Genomic DNA, 19,116 nt, shown 5'->3' with positions numbered 1-19,116 from the left:
TATATGCAAGTGTACATCTAAAATTTAGTAGCTGTTTGATCTCTTTTTATTTTATTTTGAGGGCAAATAACATGTCAAAGTTGACAGTGGATGATTAAAATTTTTTTGAAATTTTCTGCAAGCCATAAAACAAATTTTTTGTTTCATGATATCTTCCATTCAAAGTTCAATTTCTGCACCGTCTTAAAATCCAGGGTGATTACATAAACCCAGCATGTCTGCATTAAAATTACTCTTTCATGTATTTGGGACACACAGTAGATGTCAAGCCAAATAACAAACTGAAGCTATAGTATAAGTCAATAAATAGACATTAACCCATGAGCTCTACAATTTTATTCTGGAATAGAAAACCACAATACAATATTACCAGTAATTTCATGAATAGTCACAAGCTTTAGTGCTTTTTCTTAAATCAAATATCTTTGGTTATAAATTCATATGATTTAAACATAAAAATTCCTTGAAATAAAAATGTATCACAGGCTTTTACAATTTTTCCGAACATGAAACTGAGAATAAATGATCTCATAATATTCAATATAATGACATATCAATGTCCATTTTTACCCAAAACAGAAGATAATAAAAAAAATCAGACACTGTTTAATTTGTACTTGCTGTTTACCTTTAATTTGAGACTCTAAAAATGAATTAAATACAGCTAAATGGCTACATTAAAACTGTATATAAATATGAAAATTTAACCTCAAAATGTAATTAACTCATGCGGTGAACATTTCATAAATAAATGGGGAATGTGTCCATGGGTCACAGATGATGCCCCCGCATGCATATCATATAAAGTTATAAAGGGACATAACTGAAGAACGGTAAAAGTGACACTTCCCAAATTTGTACTTGATCTGAGTTTTGTGGTAACAAGTATTGTGTATAAGTTTCATAACATTTGGTTGAGGCTAACTTAAATTAGAGAACAGAAACCAACTTTGGGACGTACAGATGTACGTACAGACGTACAAAGGGTAAAACTTAATGCCCCCTCCGCTATGGTGGGGGCATAAAAATGTTTCTAAAATCCATGCGTACTGATGATATATAATAATCCCACAAACCACATATATTTTGTAAGGTATATTTTACAAATGATGTTCAACAAAATAGATTTTCCTAAAACCATAAAGTACTACCAAGTACTATTTTTTACATTTTTTTTTTACAACAAATACAAGCTAAAAACAACAATGTAAATAAATCCCACAAAAGAACTTTATATGAAAGTTAGCACCCAATGCAGGAACCGTAAAATAATTAAGAAAAAAATATGTATTATGAACATTAAAATATCAACAACATTGATACAATGGCAAAGGACCAAATCTCACTATTTAAAAAGAAAAGGATAAAACATTGTACATTGTTTAAATATCTCATTTTGTTTGTGAATGGGTATTTGTGTGCAAGAAGGCATATTCATTTCTCTCAATGTTCATCTCCCAGTCCATATAATTCACGATAAATCTTAAAACCAACCCTAGATAACTTTTGTTTTTTATAAAATGATTATCAACAACTGTAATATAGTTTAATATGATTATCAAAATTTCTATTTGAGAATGATTACCAAGAACTCTATTTAAGAATAGCTCTCCAATTAGAGTTTAATGAAATATAAAACCCTTTCATAAAAGTTTTTTTGTGTGTCATCTTTTCACAATTTAACATGAACTGTCAGAAAATCAGAATTAAATTGAATGATATTCTGTTTGAAAATAATGTATTATACAAAACATAGACTGGTAAAAAGGTTCATGTGCCAAATTTGCACACTTTAAATAATTCAAATCTTACACTTCGAATACTTCCTTTACAATTTGCAACTGATGGTAATAATTTTCAATTTGATAATAAAATAAATGATTGAAAAGGCAAAATAATAAAATAAATGATTGAAAAGGCAATTCTGTCCATACAAATTGTGAAATCTTATTTACTACATCCCACAGCCATTTGAACAGAAAAGCCCTTAGTTCTTAACCTTGTAAATTTGATAACATTCAATTAAATCTAGACATGAAATTAGTTTTCTAAATAATTAGAAAATTGCTACTGCACAATCAAAGGGTACCAATTTTACAAAGGTTGTCCAATTATAAAGTAAACATATATCCTCTCTGTTGTCTGGATCTATGCCAGTCATACTTTACTTTAGCATAATGGATAGCTCCTCTCAAGAATACAAACAGCCCTGTGAAGAAAATAACTATAGTCAAATAATACACAATACTAGAGTTAGAGATATTAATGGAAACATTAGTAGCCATAACACATGTCTGACGAGAAATTCACTAGATATCCTACAAAAGCAACTAATTAAAAACACTAATAAGAAGATTTTTCTGAATTGAAATTTGAACTTTTCCTAATAGAGCGAAAGAAATAAGTCTTTTTTTCTTACATAGCAGTTCTCTAACCTGTTTTCACTAATGTTTTTGCATATGGTGACTACTTGGATGAAACATAACTGTTTGAAACTATAATTATAACTTATCGAGTAAATGAAATTACTTCAAATAAACATACCACATAACATTAAAAGCCACCAGATAAATGAGTCTTCCTGTGCATACCCCTCAGCCCATTTGTTGTGCTGAAAGTAATAAATCAGAATAAAATATATATTAAAAAAAAATGTTTCATGCACTTTTTTTAAAATTAGTACCCTACAGTACAGATTTCGCGAAAGGCTTCCCAAACTCCAAACACCAAGTTTTTTCTTGGTGTGACACCAGGAAACTCCGACATCCCTCCCTAAATTCTCGGAGAAATTTGGGAGTATTCCCTCCGACTTCCGCGTAAATTCGCTACCTTTTGTTTATTGTATTAGCGACATCTCTCCCAGTCCGGTGTGACGCGGTGTCACACCAGGTAATTAATTGCCCTAATCCTTCTGATCTATACCGGCACACGACAGTCAAGGTATGTGAGATTACTTATGTAATTAAACAATTGTATTTCCTGTCTATTGATAATCAGGTTATATTTCTGATTGCTTGAAACAAATAAAAGATTTAAAAGCAAAACGTTGTTGTTAATTCTTTCAATTACACTGTACATTTAAAAATAGTTTTATTAAAAAAAAACTATATTTGATTTTTACCTCGTTTTTTTTTCCTGGTCAGTAAATTAATATTTAATTTACAAAAAAAGATATACTTGTGTAAAAATAAACGGAGACTTACGCTGAATAAATGTGGGCAGTTTAAAGGAAAATTACATGTCTCAAAGTTTTGTATACAAGTAAAAAAGAAAATATTATTCACTATTCGTTATGCTAATAAGTCCACGCCATTTTCATTTTACGATTACATAATTGCTTGAAACAAATTAAAGATTTAAAAGCAGAATGTTGTTGTTAATTCTTTCAATTGCATTAAAGTTTTATAACAAAAACTATACTTGATTTTGACCTTGTTTAAGTTCATCGGTAAATTATTTTATTTACGAAAAGAGTCATACTTGCGTAAAAATAAACGGAAACTAACGCTGAATATAAAAGTGAGCAGTTTAAAGAAAATTACATGTCTCAAAATTTGTATATGCTAGTAAAAAAGAAAATACTATTCACCATTCGTTATGCTTAATAAGTCTACGGCATTTTCTCTTTAGGATTGGTTGGCATTACTTTAGGATAAATAATTACATTTCGGCTACAACAGGAATACTTCTATAGCTGCATCAACTCGTCGTTGCATAATATTCATTTACGCACAATGAATGTAAACTTGTGTGTTGTATAAAGGACAGTGATTTTTTAATTTTTTAAAAGAAATTAATTGCCGTGGGAAGACGATACACATCTCAGTGATCAACAGTCCGTGGTTGAACTTTGAACTTGACTTCGCTCACAATATTGAATGCTAAAAATAGTGACATCAATTTTGTCCACGAGATTTTTATTTGGCGGGAAATATTATCACGTAACAGTAAACTCAGGTGACCTTTCTGGATGACCGTGGGAAAATTCATTCGGGGTTATAATTTGCTTTGGAATGATTGACATTTGTATGCCTTAAGATTGAGGCTCTGGAAGGTCCTTTTACAATTGATTAACCGGAATCTAAAATATAATCCTTTTCTGAATAAACGAACACCAGCCTTTTAATTTTACGTTTCTCAGTCAACACAGGACATAAACCTGGACATTATTTATACGTCCATGGTCAACAATATACATAAATGGTAGATGAAAACAGGATGCATGTCGTTCAGTTCCTGTTGGGCGTTGGTAGAGATCCTCTGTGAAAATGTGTAGATCGTAAAAATCCGATCCACATTTTTTTCACATATTTCTTTCTTGTAGAACACGATATAATTTCATTTAAATATTCTATAATATTAATTGTTGAAATACTTCTTTTTTAAATTTCGCCAAGGACTTTTAACGAGCAGTAAAATACGGATTGCGCCCATCCAATTTTATTTTAAATAATAAAGGATCAATAACAGATCATAAGAGATAAACAACACATGATTTTTTTTCTTCATATAATTAAATTAGGTTGTGATTATTGTGTTGTGTCTGGGCGGGGAATTTCTCTCAGTGTTGTGTTTTTATGAATATAGGGCACATTGCATACAAAACGTTTTCCCTTCGTTCAACAGAGTTGTCACTTTACAGTTTCTTTTCTGAGTTCAAATATTTCAAGTCGGTAATCTACCGAGGTAGTGAAACATAATATTTTACATTGCAAAATAAATTGAAAGAAACAGAGTTCACTTGTTGATCCGATAAATTAACTCTTGGGTTTAGATTGGACAAATTACCGTAAAATTTAAAACATCATTTTGTTTTAAGCCAGTTGATATTTATATATTGAACAATTAATGAACCGGATATTGCTCACTGAGTAGGTCATAAAAGATTCTAATTGTAGTAAAATCGTCTTTGTTGAAAAAACAAAAATAATGACCTGACTGGACTTTAATAAAAATACAAAATAAGTGTTTAATTCGTATTTTTATACGTTTGTACGTTTTATTTCAAATGACAATGACATGGGGCAAATAATACAAGAATAATTATCTTATTTTGAATGAAAATGTCACATTTTTATCTGTCAAAGAAAGGAAATTTTAATACCGTGTTTTAAAGCACACAGGTGCAATCAAGATCGATTAAATGTACAAAGGTAATAAATCTGGCTAATCCGATTATGTTGTCACGCGTCATTAATTTTCAGTACATCCGATGGGCAATAAACCAATTAACAGCCACGCGGTGTTGGGAGAGAATCTTTGGAGGAAATTGGGAGTATAATCCGTGATTCGCGGTGTGACACCGCTACACTCCGAAATCCGTGATTAGAGTTCGCGATTACAAACTCTCTGTGCGTACTGTACCTTCAATGTAACAATAAAATCCTTAAGATTTTGCATTTTGGTAGAATTCTGCATTTTGGTAGAAATCTGTACCAACTAAATTGGTAACGTAACAGAAACAACAGCAATTTTGTTACTTTTTCTTAGATTGTAATTTACACTTAAAAGTCATAACATAGCAGAGACCTAGGTTGCCAAAATGCCAAAAAAATTTAGAATATGAAAAAATGAAGATACAGGACCTAGTTTTTATTATTAAAGGACTTTATATTTTTGAATTACAAAAGTTAAGGATCCCATTCTTTACACTGAAGCTTTAAACAGAACCGTTGAATTTCTCAAGTTGGTTCCTGGACCTTTCATTATTTAAAGCAAACTTGAACCCCTGGACCGTACACACCAATGAAACAGCAATGCAACATCACAATAAAACCAGAAAAGACATCTTTAGGTTAATGTATTTGTCTTTTCATAGTCAGATGAACCGAAACAAAATGGTGTTACATTTTATATCAATAGTATACAAAGGGAGGTAATTCATGGTGTTTCTTGAATTCATGGTCATACCCATTTGGGTTATGGAATGCATACATTACATTGAATTGAAGTAATTTAGTTGGTTTGTGCCTACTTGAATTCTATAAGGTTCCCAAAACAACACAAATTTCATGTTAAATTCAGCTGTGAATTCTTTCATAGAATGACATAAGATACTGATAGTTGTGTTACATAAGAATTAAGCAAAGTTACTGTGCCCATCAGGAAGGTCTATGATTACATATGTGTTTTTTTTTCCTTTCAGGAATTTAGCATTGATGACTGTTCTTTGAAATCATCAGTTAAATGTAATCAAAAAATGTCTGGACCTTTAGTGATTTAGACCTTGACATATGGTTTTGAAACTGAATTGTTAAGACTTAAGGCAGATTCCATATAAGAAAGTGAAACAACTCCCATAAGCACGTTAGGCAAAAATCATAAGCAATGAACTTCTGTTTTTGAATACATGCTTTACTAATAACGATAAAGACAATTTGACCTAAAAAAAAATTATGAGCATCATCCTTTTTAAATAAACGAAGCCTTAAATATTATGTTTCTGACATAAGATTTGACAGACTTTATTGTTCCTGACATAAGATTTGACAGACTTTATTGTTTCTGACATAAGATTTTGACAGACTTTATTATTTCTGACATAAGATTTGACAGACTTTATTTTTTCTGACATAAGATTTGACAGACTTTATTATTTCTGACATAAGATTTGACAGACAAATTGAGTTTCTGACATAAGATTTTGACAGACTTGATTCTGACATAAGATTTTTCATACATAAGATATTTTGACAGACAATATATATTTGTTTTTTTTGACTGACATTGGACATCAAATCCTAGTTGAAAGTCATTTTTAAAACTCCTGGAAAATACTGTAGCCTAACATCTAACAAGATTTCACTACAGGTCAAAAAACTTTAACTGTTAGCACATTCAAATGTTTCAGACATAAGAAAACAAGTTTGACAGATCTTATGTAGGAAACATACAAGTTAAAACTATTGCTTGAATAAAGTTAAATGAAAGAATCAACATGTGTTTTTTCTTATGCACAGCATGACTTACAGTTTTAACTGGCATATATTGGAACCTACAATGATTTTGAAAGTTTTTACAGCGATATTCCTGACATAAGATTTATTGACAGACACTGAGCTATAACGCAAAATATTTGAAAGTGAAAAAAAATATATATCACAGATGTTTTTGACTAAAAAAAGTAACAAATTTGGGAACAGGGATGTTTGAATAACCAGACTACACTAGTAAATACCAGTATACAAGTGTCAACATAAAGCATTGCAACACATAAACATTGTGTAAAAAAATGGGAGTTAATTCTGTCAAAATTTTTGCATTTTTTCAACTTGTTTTAATCATTTCTACTTTAAACGGAAACAATCATATCCAAAAATTATTTTTATAATTTCTTTTAACATCATTATTCCTCAAAACATTCACAGATTATCTTTAAAATAACAGTAATTATTATTTTTATTTATTTATTCATTTTGACAGACATTTCAATTTCTTATATGGAATCTGCCTTAATGCTACTTCTTCATATCTGTTTTGTTGTTATGAGATTCATATGCAGATAATACTTTTTCAGTATGGTTTACAGTAGACTGTAAAACTGTTCCTTTGCAAAATTCCATTTCATATTTTGTTAAAAGCTTTATATCTTAAAATTTGACAAACCTTGAAAATTGCCACCCATTTTACGATGGAAAGTCCTAGTCCAGATAACGCCCCGCATCGTCCTGCTATGGTGTTGAAGAAACAAATAGCAAATAATAATCCAATCCAGTTAAAGAAGAAGGCCACTGAAAAAAGTGTAATGTAGTTATAAGATAAGGTTAAAATTATAAGTTTCACAAAAAATAAACTATTAACATCTTAAAATTCTTCAGGATATATACTGAAGTATGAAATGTAATCATAGTGACAATTAAACAACATCTGTAACTATCCTTTATACAGCTTCAAATATATGCTGCAGTATTCATCCAAAGTGAAAAGTATTGAGACAATCTTCTTATCAGTGATTTTTTTTAAATAAACTGTTGACACAGAGATATGTCATGTGTTTTGTAATTTTGATGGTATAATGTAAATGTTGACTTTAAAATGGCAATATTAAAATTTATATTTCGCCTCTCTTTTAAACATGTAAACTATGCAAATCATTCAAGGTCAATGAACCATGACTGAAGGTGCTGGACCAAATAACCTTATGGATGAAAATGTGAAATGCCAATGCTTATAAAACAGCATACCAAATACCATTGACTTATCATAAGTTGTTCCCTTTAAACTAACCTAAACACAAACTTTAACTTGTAAACTATGTAAAAGTTTCAAAGTCAATGGACCATGATGAGGGGGTGGGGCCATATAATCTCAACGGAAATGAGACTTGCAAATGCCAATACATCTGCATACCAAATGTCATTAAATTAACATTAATCGTTGACCTTAAACTGATCAAATCACAAACTTTAACATGTAAATAATGCAAAACATTAAAAGTCAATGAACCATAACTGAGGGGGGAGCCAAACAATCTCCATGGAAATGAGATAGGCCAATGCTAATACAGCTGCATACTTAATATCATTGACCTACCACTAATAGTTCCCCTTAAACTGACCTTATCACAAGCTAATAGATGTAAACTAAGCAAAAGTTAAAAAATGTCAATAGACAATGACTGAGGGGGCAGGGCAAAATAATCTTCATGGAAATGAGATGTGCCAATGCTTATACAACTGCATACAAATCATCAATGACCTACCACTAATGATTCCCCTTAAACTGACCTAATCACAAACTAGTACATGTAAACTAAGCAAAAATTTCAAAGTCAATAGACCATGACTAAGTTGGCGGGCCAAGTAATCTCCATGAAAATGAGAAGTGCCAATGCTAATACAACTGCATACTAAATATCATTGACCTGCCACTAGTGGTTCCCTATAAACTTGACCTAACTTATACATTGTTGACGCAGCCACATCTGCTGACGTTTTTTTTATGGGAGACAAAAATCAAAGACAACAATTTAAATAAAAATAAAAAGTAGGTCAATTGCTTCGAGAAATCTGATTCCTAGTTAAAAGTTCTACATAGTTACCAAAAATAACATTTACAATATTTCATAACAAAATAAATGTGGATAGTGTCCACATGTGGACACAGATGATGCCCCCGCTTGCATATCATATAGTTATAAAGGGACATAACTGAAGAACGGTAAAAGTGACGCTACCCAAATTTGAACTTGATCTGAGTTTTGTGGTAATAAGCATTGTGTGTAAGTCTCATAACATTTGGTTGAGGCTAACTTCAGAATAGAACGGAAACTAAAATTTTTTCAGGCTAACTTCAGAATAGAACGGAAACTAAAATTTTTTCAATTTTTCCATTTATAAAGGGGCATAACTCTAGAATGGTTAAAGTGACGCCACCAAAATTCAAAGTTGATCTATGTTTTGTGGTAATAAGCATTGTGTATAAGTTTCATAACATTTGGTTGAGGCTAACTTAAGTTAACTAAAAATTTTGCAATTTTTCCATTTATAAAGGGGCATAACTCTAGAACGGTTAAAGTGACGCCACCAAAATTCAAACTTGATCTGTGTTTTGTGGTTACAAGCATTGTGTATAAGTTTCATAACATTTGGTTGAGGCAAACTCAAGTTAGAGAACGGAAACCAATTTTGGGACGTACGTACAGACGGACAAGGGTAAAACTGAATGCCCCCACCGCTAGGGCAGGGGCATAAAAATGTTCAAAATTGTAGTGTTGTAAATGTAGAATAACAGGTCTGCACAACAATGAGTAATAAACTGCTTCCTGCTTCGCCTAGCGCAGCTGGATACGACCGCAGAGGTCCAACCCTGAACTGTTTGGGCAAAAATGGACACAATATTCAAGCTTGATACAGGTCTGAATTTGGATTGTAATTAAATATTTGACACATTTTAGGTTTCTGACACAGAATAAATGTAGTCAAAGAACTAGAAATTGGTTATATGATTTGAACTTATATTCAATTGAAGATTTCTTGCTTTTGTGCAATACACTGTGCTGTTGCGCAATACTTAGTAAATCTGTTTTCAGACTATATACAAAGAATTAGCAAAATAACTTGTGACCCCCAATTTTTCTTTGGAAAATTGACAATTTCTTAAATCTTAAATCTTCCCCAAAATTAATCCCAACCTTCCTTCTGTGGTATTGAACCTTCTTAAAAAATTTCATAGAGATCCATTCACTTTAACTAAAGTTATTGTCCGGAAACCAATGTGTCTTCGGACGAAGACACAGACGACGACGACATCATACCATTATACGATCCCAAAAAATTGTTTGCTGTCGTATAAAAAATGCTTGTTTTGGGCCCTTTTTGGGACCCTAATTCCTAAACAGTTGGGACCATCACCCCCAAAAACAATCCCAACCTTCCTTTTGTGGTATTGAACCTTTTGGTTAAATTTTATAGAGATCCATACACATAAACTAAAGTTATTGTCCGGAAACCAAATGTTTTCGGACAACGACAACGTGATAGCATTATACAACCCCAAAAATTTTTTGCGGTCGTATAAAAATCACTATTAATTTTCTGACAAGTAATTGAACAAAAGTAGAACTTACAGACAAAAGCACAAAGGAACATGCTATCTGTGCCTATAATATCTCTCGATACCTCTCTGTCACTAAGAACTGGCCTAGATTCACCACCAACCTGTAAAAAGGAAATTATAGCAAATTGAACAATCTGGTTATCTTTTACCAATAAACTAATCAGTTAATAAATATTGAGTTTGAAATTCAACTTTTTCTATGGTACTGATAAGGTCTCCAAAGTACTGTAAATTCAGAATTACTTTACCATGAAAAATGAATAAAATATATATCTACCTCTGGGTCTGGGTGTACTTTAGTTCTCTCTGCCTCTTCATAACTGGGTAATGAAGTAGCTTCTACATATGTGGGCAGTTTCATATTCTGTGCTGATTCAGCCTGGTCTGAAATATACATCCATATTGTTTTTGTTACTTTGAGTATTTTCATTTAATATTACAATACAATATAAAAGTATTGTAGAAGAGTGGACAGCTATTTTTTCTAGTACATTGATTTATTGTTGGTTATTTAATGCCACCTTCAGCACTCTTGGCTATATCTTGGCAACCATTTTTTATTGGTGGAAGATTTTTCTGATACATTTATGATTTTAAATATTATCAGAAGGAGTTTAGATTTCGTAATATGACATGAACACTTGTTAATTATTGTAACAAAGATCATGTATTGAAATCAAGATGTCTTTTTATTTTATTGTGTTGTTTGATGTATACCCACTCTTCTTTTTATTGATATCAACTTTAAAGTTGTTTCTTTCAACAAGGTATTAAATTAAGACAGGGGGTAACAATTAGAGTTTGTAAGATAATATGAAACACAGGTATACTTCACCTGAGTTTACAGTATATACATGTTAGGGAACAGTTATCCTGTAACAAGTGTAATAACTTTATATTTCCATGATAAACTTCCAGTGCAATTCAATTGTTTAACCAGTTTTTAGGAAGATTTTCTAACTGTTGTTCAAAGTGCACCATATCCCATGATAATGAAAACAGATTTCTGGTAAGGTATTTTTCAACTTTAATCAGGCAATTATCAATAATGCACAACATATTACAGCATATGTATTATGCTAACAGCCCCTAGAAACAAGTGTATTCCATTTAATATTTTCAATTGTGTATTTTAGCAATAAATCCAGCAATTTCACGTTGGAACTTCTTGTATTGAACTTTTTTTTTAAGGTGGCAATTTTAGCTGGTCTGACTGAGTTTAGTTGATTTTAATAGTCTGTTATATTGTAATTGCCAATTTTCAAGTTTTTGTGTAAAAAATATTTATTCAACAACCTTTTATTTATTTTTCTTTGTATTATTATGACATACCTGATGAAGCTTGGTGTTGATTTATTCCAGGATAAGCGGGAGGGGGTTCCACCATTGTCAAGGTCACTGGTTCAGCTGGAACCCTCTCATCTTCACCAACCAACTAAAATACACAGATATTTATGTTATCTAAAAACATTTCAAGGAAATCAAGACGGCATTATAATATCAATAAAGATTACATGTACATGTATAATCTTTAAAATGCATGTAAATTTAAATGCTTTTTTACTTTTTTGTTTTCAGAGTAACTTTTTCCTTTATAAGAAGTGATTCAAACTGCAATTGGGTTAAACTTTTTAGCAATTGGTATTGTGAAAGAATAAAGCCTTCTCATTAAGCACAATAATTGGGTGCTACAAGGTCATTCTTCTTCAACTTCCCGGTAAGGAACTGGATTCAAAATTTAAATGTGCATGGTTCTGCATGAACGATAAGACACCTGTTCTAGGTGAGGTTATTTGCAAATTTTTTCCCACATAGACTTTATAGGATTTGATATGGGATTCTCTGAGGGCTGTTTATTCAGAAAATTGCTCTGGACACAGAAATTCCCCAAAAGGATTAGGTTAACACCTAGTCCAAATAATTATGACGTCTTGAAAGGCTATTCTAATTTTTTGCATTTGACGCCTTACTGCAGTGTGACTGTGTCACAGCAAAAAATTAAAATAGCCTATCAAGACGTCATAATTATTTGGACTAGGTTAACATGTAAAGCAAAATATTGTCCTATGAAATATTGTCCCCCAAGACAATATTTCATGACTATGAAAAAATGTCCACAGAAGGACAAATTTCCATTATGAAATTCTGTCTGTATATAAACAATATTTCATAGATGAATACTATGAAATTTTGTCCTGTTAAAAGGATGTTACATTTTGTGTATATTGAGACAATATTTTATAGACAGATTGTCATGAAATTTTTTCTCATGAAAGGGAGGTATTAGAAAAGGACATTCCTGTTACTCCTGTACCTCCAAAATGCTGTTGCAAAACAATTCATCAATCTAGTATTTATGAATACTATTAGAACATTCAATTTTGAACATATATAAAGTGATTGTCAGTACATTACTTATATCTATACAGTATAATGTAGTACAATGAAACATAGGTAAGACATATCTTTAATCTATTAACCATTTATAAAATATCTATGCAAATTTGTTCAAATAAATATTTGTTTGAAATATAAAATATATACTTGCTTTACAAAATAATTTCAGTTAAAAATGTGCATGCTTCATGCTTGAATACACGTACTGTTTTTAATTTTGTAATAATTTGATTAGGAAATATTTTCATGGACAATATTTCACAGTAAAATAATGTCATGGAAAGAATTTCACAGTGAAATAATGTCATAGACAGTATTTCAAAGTGAAATTTTGTCATGGACAGAATTTCAAAGTGAAATATTGTCCTGAAGGAGGTGACAAAATTTCATGGACAAGGACACTATTTCATAATGAAATATTGAACTGGACAGTATTTCGTTATGAAATAGTGTCTACGAAGAATATTCTATATGAAATTTTGTCCAACGGACAATATCTCATGGGGGACAATATACAATTATGGCCCGTTGAAAAGGTGAATATCCAAAATTGTCAACACGAGAAGGTTATTTCACTGAGGGCGCAGCCCAAGTGAAATAACTTTTAAGGGTTGACAATTTTGGATATTCATCGCTTCTAAGGGGCCACAATTGTTTTATTATACCGAACTAACAGTGGAAGGGCGTTTTGAATCATTGTAAAAGCACTTACCCTCAAGGTTGGGCGGTATTTACCACCCCCGGTATTTACCAGTGGTATTTACCGGTATTTACCGCCCCGGACAATACTCCCCAAGTGGTCAATACTGGCAAATACTGGTCAATTGAAATTTTCATGCTTCTTTTGACTGACTTATCTATCAATTCTAGTAAAAAAATTGTTGATGAGGGAAAACTTTATTCCTTTGGCATGATTCAATTTATAAAAATGAATGATATTGGTATGTTATTAATTATTAAAACATTAAAAATGACTAATTTAGTTCTTAGGGGCAATGATATTGCATACTTTTGGTATACATATAAAATTGAGCAGCTATATCAGTTATTCTAACATGTAAAAATCAAGATATTTTTTTCTTGAAAAGGTTTGAATTTTACAGGTAAATAGAATTACAAGTGACTAGCAATATAGATTATCAGAACATTACCTATTATATGGCTAACAGGTGTCAAAAGTTTAATTACTTTTAACAACTGTCCCCTAATAAATGTTGACATAACAGGAAAAAAGTCATAAAAGTGATTTCTAAAGATTGTTTTAAACAATGAATTAATTCCTGACTATTCAACAGCATGATAAAAAATGTTCTAAATGCAGGAAATGTTTTTTTTAATAAATATATAACAAATATATATATAAAACAATTTTTTTAAATTTTTTAATTGCATCTTTCAAAATAACTGTTAAGAAAATCAGATGTTATATAGTCTCTCTTAAGTGACTGACTTCATGGTGTTAATGACTATATCTGTTGTATGATTAAATTAATATTTGATAAATCTTCATTAAACCATGTTCATGAACTAATTAATTGTGATTTTTTGTCTTATTACAATGTAGTAAATAAGTGACTTTCTGCCTTGTGACTATATCTATCCATTTACCAAGTAATTGACCTGAGGTAGGGGCTAGTTTTATAGTAAAGTCCTATCAAAATTTCAATTGACCAGTATTTGCCAGTATTGACCAGTATTTGCCAGTATTTCCCGGTATTTACCGCCGGCGTGGTCAATACTAGTATTGACCGCTTTTTTGCCAACCTTGCTTACCCTTACTTGAGTCAGTAACAAACACAAGTTGACGTTCAAAAATACATGTAATTTGTGTCTTAGAATTCTCGTATGTACAATAAAGGTAGATTCTTTTTGTAAAATAATGATGGCCCTGAAAAGGACCGTTATTAGAGATATCATCGGCACAAGATGCACGTCAAAAGCCTTATTTCCTCTTCTCTCGATCAATGGGCTTCCCGTAACTTGAATGTTGCCATTTTGTTTATTTACGTCTGTGACGTCATTTTCATGAGTACAAATCAACAAACTAAAAAGGTTATTCGCCGGTGAATAATAGGGTTATTCATAAACGCTGGTGTAAATTTTTAGGGTTATTCGTTCTTCCTTGCAATTGAATGAAAATTAACTGAATTATTCCATGTCACGTGATAACGTTTTACCCAATAGAATTGTTTGAAATATATGTAAGGTATAATAATATTTTATGTTACAAACACCCATCTTTTCTAACAAACTGTGTCACTGAGAGTTTATGTTGATCTTAAATCTTTTTTGACGTCATACAACAATCACTTTTCCATTGTGGCGTCAGATATTTTCTATTATGACGTCAAAATTTTACGGGAACTTTTGTGATGTCCAGTAATGACGGACAAATAGCGATAAGGTGTATATCTTCTTCTTCCATATACTGCCCACATTCAACATGATGAATATTCTGGCAAGTTGCGCATGATTAAAAACAGGTTAAAAACAGGATAAAAACAAATTGTTCTGTTGATTTAGTTTGTGGTTTTGGTGACTTGAGACTTGAATATCTCAAGAGACTTTGCTGTGGCGGTATCTGGTGGCAGTTTGTTCCAATCCTTGACGGTGTTTATGAAGAAGGACCATTTCCTACAGTCTTTGGTGGCTGGCTGTAATAGGTAAGTATGTTGTCCTGTCCGGTTTGAGCTTCTTGTTGGTTTTTGTAGATATTTATTCTTGTCTATGGCTACAAGGTCGTTTGTTATTTTGTAACACATGATGAGTCGTGCTTCTTTTCGTCTTGTTTGTAAGCTTTTCCATCCTAATTCATTTATCATGTTGCTGACACTTGATCTATTTCTATGTCTGCTGGTTACATATCGTGCAGCTCTTCTTTGTACCTTTTCAATTTTATCTATGTGGTTTTGCTGGTACGGGTCCCATACTGTCGTGGCGTATTCCATTTGCGGTCTTACTAATATTTTATAGGCATGCTCTTTGATGGATTTTGAGCTAATGTGGAGGTTTCGATGTAGGAAACCAAGGCTTCGGCTGGCTTTTCCTGTGATGTTGTTTATATGTTCTCCCCAATCTAGATCATTTGCGATGGTGCAGCCTAGGTATTTAGTTGATGTTTCATGCACCAGAGTATGGCCGTGGAGTTTATAGTCCCACTTGGTTGGCTTTTTCTTTTTTGTAACAGTGAGGACACTACATTTTTCAGGATGGAACTCCATTTTCCAGAGTTCTTCCCATTTTGCCAGTTTGTCCAGGTCTTCTTGGAGTTTATGGCAGTCGCTGTCTGATGAAATTGTCAAATAGACCACAGTATCGTCCGCAAACAGTCTCACTGTGGAGTGTAAGCCTTCTGGTAGGTCGTTGATGTAGAACAGAAAAAGACTGGGTCCTAATACTGATCCTTGCGGTACTCCGGATTCTACTTTTACTTTGTCAGATGTTTCGCCTTCAACAACTACTACCTGGGTTCTATTGGTGAGAAATTCCTTTATCCATTTGTTTGTTTTACTTCGGATGCCATAATGGTGTAATTTATGGAGGAGTAAGCTGTGGGACACCTTATCAAAAGCTTTTGAAAAGTCAAGTATTAGCAGATCTGATTGTTTTCCGTTTTCCAGGTTTTTTGTGATGTCATCGATACATTCAAGGAGTTGTGTTTCGCATGATCTTTTACTTCTGAAGCCGTGTTGTAATGGGTATAGTATGTTATTTACCTCTGCATGTTTCATGATGTTACTGGTGATTATGTGTTCTATTATTTTGCAGCAAATACATGTTAGGGATATTGGCCTATAGTTAGCTGCTATGTATTTCTGGCCTTTCTTATATGCCGGAGTGACATTTGCAGTTCGCCAGTCATCGGGTATCTTTCCTTCCTCCATTGAAAAATTGTATATGATGGTTAAGATTGGAGCAATTTCACTGGCTAGTTCTTTCAGAATCATTGGCTTGATGTTGTCTGGTCCAGCAGCCTTGTGTGGTTTTAGATTTTTCAGCTGTTTTTCCACTCCATTAATTGTGATGATTATTTGTTCGCTGTCTGGATAATTTTCTGGTAGATCTGACATGAGTTTTTTCTTTTCAAAATCTCGTTTACTGATTGGACATGCAGCAGAGAAGACTGATTGAAATTGATCATTTAGAATATTTGCTTTATTTATTGGGTCAGTTTCTAATTTCCCATTTCTTCTAAGTGGTGCTACTCCATTTTTATCACTTTTCTTGTGTTTGATATAGGTCCAGAATCTTTTTGTTGGTGAACGGATGTCCTCGTTATCTTCTGGAGTTATTATGTCTTCTATATACTTCCAATAGGCTTGTCTTGATTTTCTTTGGATGGTTTGTTTCAGTTGTTTAAATCTTTTAACATCAGTAGCATGGTTTGATTTCTTTTTCTTTTTATAAGCTCGGTCTCTTCGTCTCATAAGTTTTTTGATTTCCTGGGTTATCCATGGGTTTTTGTCCTTAGTCTTGCATACTTTGGAAGGTATATGCTGGTTAGTACTGCTTTCTAGGTCTTCTTTGAACATGTTCCAGAGTATATTGATGTTTGTCTTCTTGTTCAGGCTTTCTTTTTGAATTTTGATATAAAGCAAATTCATATCCTCTTTTATGCTGTCCCATTTAGCTCTTCTATACAGTTGGATTTTTCTTGGCTTTTGTTTGTTTGTCATTGGATTGGTGTTCATTTCTGCATACACAATATCATGGTCTGAAATTCCTGGAATGACATCAAGTCTCATCATTTTACTAGGACAGTTGGTTATAAGAAGGTCCAAAGTGTTTTTATTTCTAGTTGGCTCTTGTACTAATTGAGTTAATCCATTGTCATCAAGAATATCTGTAAGCTGGTAATGTTGTTCTGCATGTTGAGTTCCTTGGCGGACTGTTTTGTTTGTCCAGTTCCATCCTGGTAGGTTGAAGTCACCCCCAATCATTAAGCATGCATTGTTTTGTGAGGCTCTAGTTACAGCTGTTTCAAATTCTGAGAGGCTCTCTTTGTTAGATGTTTTTGGATTATAATATGAGCATATGTAGAGGTCTTTTGTGCCTTTTTGTTGTATTCGTGCCCATATTATTTGTCTTCTTGTTCAGGCTTTCTTTTTGAATTTTGATATAAAGCAAATTCATATCCTCTTTTATGCTGTCCCATTTAGCTCTTCTATACAGTTGGATTTTTCTTGGCTTTTGTTTGTTTGTCATTGGATTGGTGTTCATTTCTGCATACACAATATCATGGTCTGAAATTCCTGGAATGACATCAACATATACACAGTTAGTGTCTAGTTCTGGTATTTCAGTGCTTAGAAACTTGTTGTGTATGGCGATAAGGACTCCACCCCCAGTTTTATTTTCTTTTCTGTCCTTGCGATAGATGTTATATTCTGGAGGGAATATTTGGCTGTTGCCAGTGTTGGTGATTGATGAATCCAACCAAGTTTCTGTCATTATCATTACGTCTGGCTTTGTACTATCTATAAGATTTTGGACTTGGTGTTGTTTGTTTCTGATGGACTGACAATTCACATTTGAATATATAGGAAGGAACACAATAACAATTTCATTTCTAATAATTCTTTGATATGAAAAAACGTTACCTGATGATAGCGTTTCTTTGTTTACATTGAATATGACGTCATAACTAAAATAACGTCACAACTAAAATCCCTAACAACAGAACCAAAATCGGAAACGTTACGGTATTTCCGTTTCTTTTTTAACAGATTTAGAACTGAAAATATGTTTGAATTAAAAAAAAATAATTTATATAGACTTCGTCCCCTTTCACAGGTAATGCATGCCTCATATTATTGCTTCAAATAACTCTTAAAATTTCAAATGCTGAAAATAATTTTATAATATACTGTAGGGTGGATCTTATCATATTTATCAGCTGTTCAACATAAATATACAAAAAAACGTAAAAGAGTAAAGAAACATCAAAATATTTAGACACCAGGACACATACTACTTCATAGCGAACGTTAGAGTGTTCCATTGAGACGCTCGTATTTGTATTTGTTCTGTTTTTCTGCAGTCAATCTATTTGTCAGTGTCAATGAAAATGGCGATTCTGGTGGAATGAAAAAATCCGAGAATTTCGGATTTTTACTGGTCCTGTATGTTTACAAATGTTTTAGATAGATTAAAGCGATCGTA

The 19,116-nt window shown here is 32.2% G+C and overlaps 1 protein-coding gene across 1 annotated transcript; it reads right to left on the bottom strand.

The window, feature by feature from the left end:
- Positions 1–317: 317 nt before the first annotated feature.
- LOC127715295 (NEDD4 family-interacting protein 1-like) lies at positions 318–19,069 on the bottom strand. Its single transcript, XM_052221343.1, has 7 exons — positions 18,926–19,069; positions 11,890–11,992; positions 10,835–10,941; positions 10,568–10,658; positions 7,606–7,730; positions 2,545–2,611; positions 318–2,209 (listed from the first exon to the last, which is right to left on the bottom strand). The coding sequence occupies exons 1-7, from the start codon at positions 18,953–18,955 to the stop codon at positions 2,112–2,114; spliced, it is 621 nt and encodes a 206-aa protein (XP_052077303.1). The 5' UTR covers positions 18,956–19,069; the 3' UTR covers positions 318–2,111.
- Positions 19,070–19,116: the final 47 nt, after the last annotated feature.

Source organism: Mytilus californianus, unplaced genomic scaffold (assembly GCF_021869535.1).
Source record: "Mytilus californianus isolate M0D057914Y unplaced genomic scaffold, xbMytCali1.0.p SCAF_9, whole genome shotgun sequence".
NCBI lineage: Eukaryota > Metazoa > Mollusca > Bivalvia > Mytilida > Mytilidae > Mytilus > Mytilus californianus.
The sequence above is the reverse complement of the archived record's forward strand: the minus strand, read 5'-3'. Positions and strand labels throughout refer to the sequence as shown.

Coding starts and splice junctions, on each gene's coding strand:
- LOC127715295 (XM_052221343.1), bottom strand. CDS start 18,955: ATGGAACACTCTAACGTTCGCTATGAAGTA. Junction 10,659..10,834: donor AAGTACACCCAGACCCAGAG/GTAGATATATAT, acceptor TCCTTTTTACAG/GTTGGTGGTGAATCTAGGCC. Junction 2,210..2,544: donor GTGGCTTTTAATGTTATGTG/GTATGTTTATTT, acceptor TTTTCTTCACAG/GGCTGTTTGTATTCTTGAGA.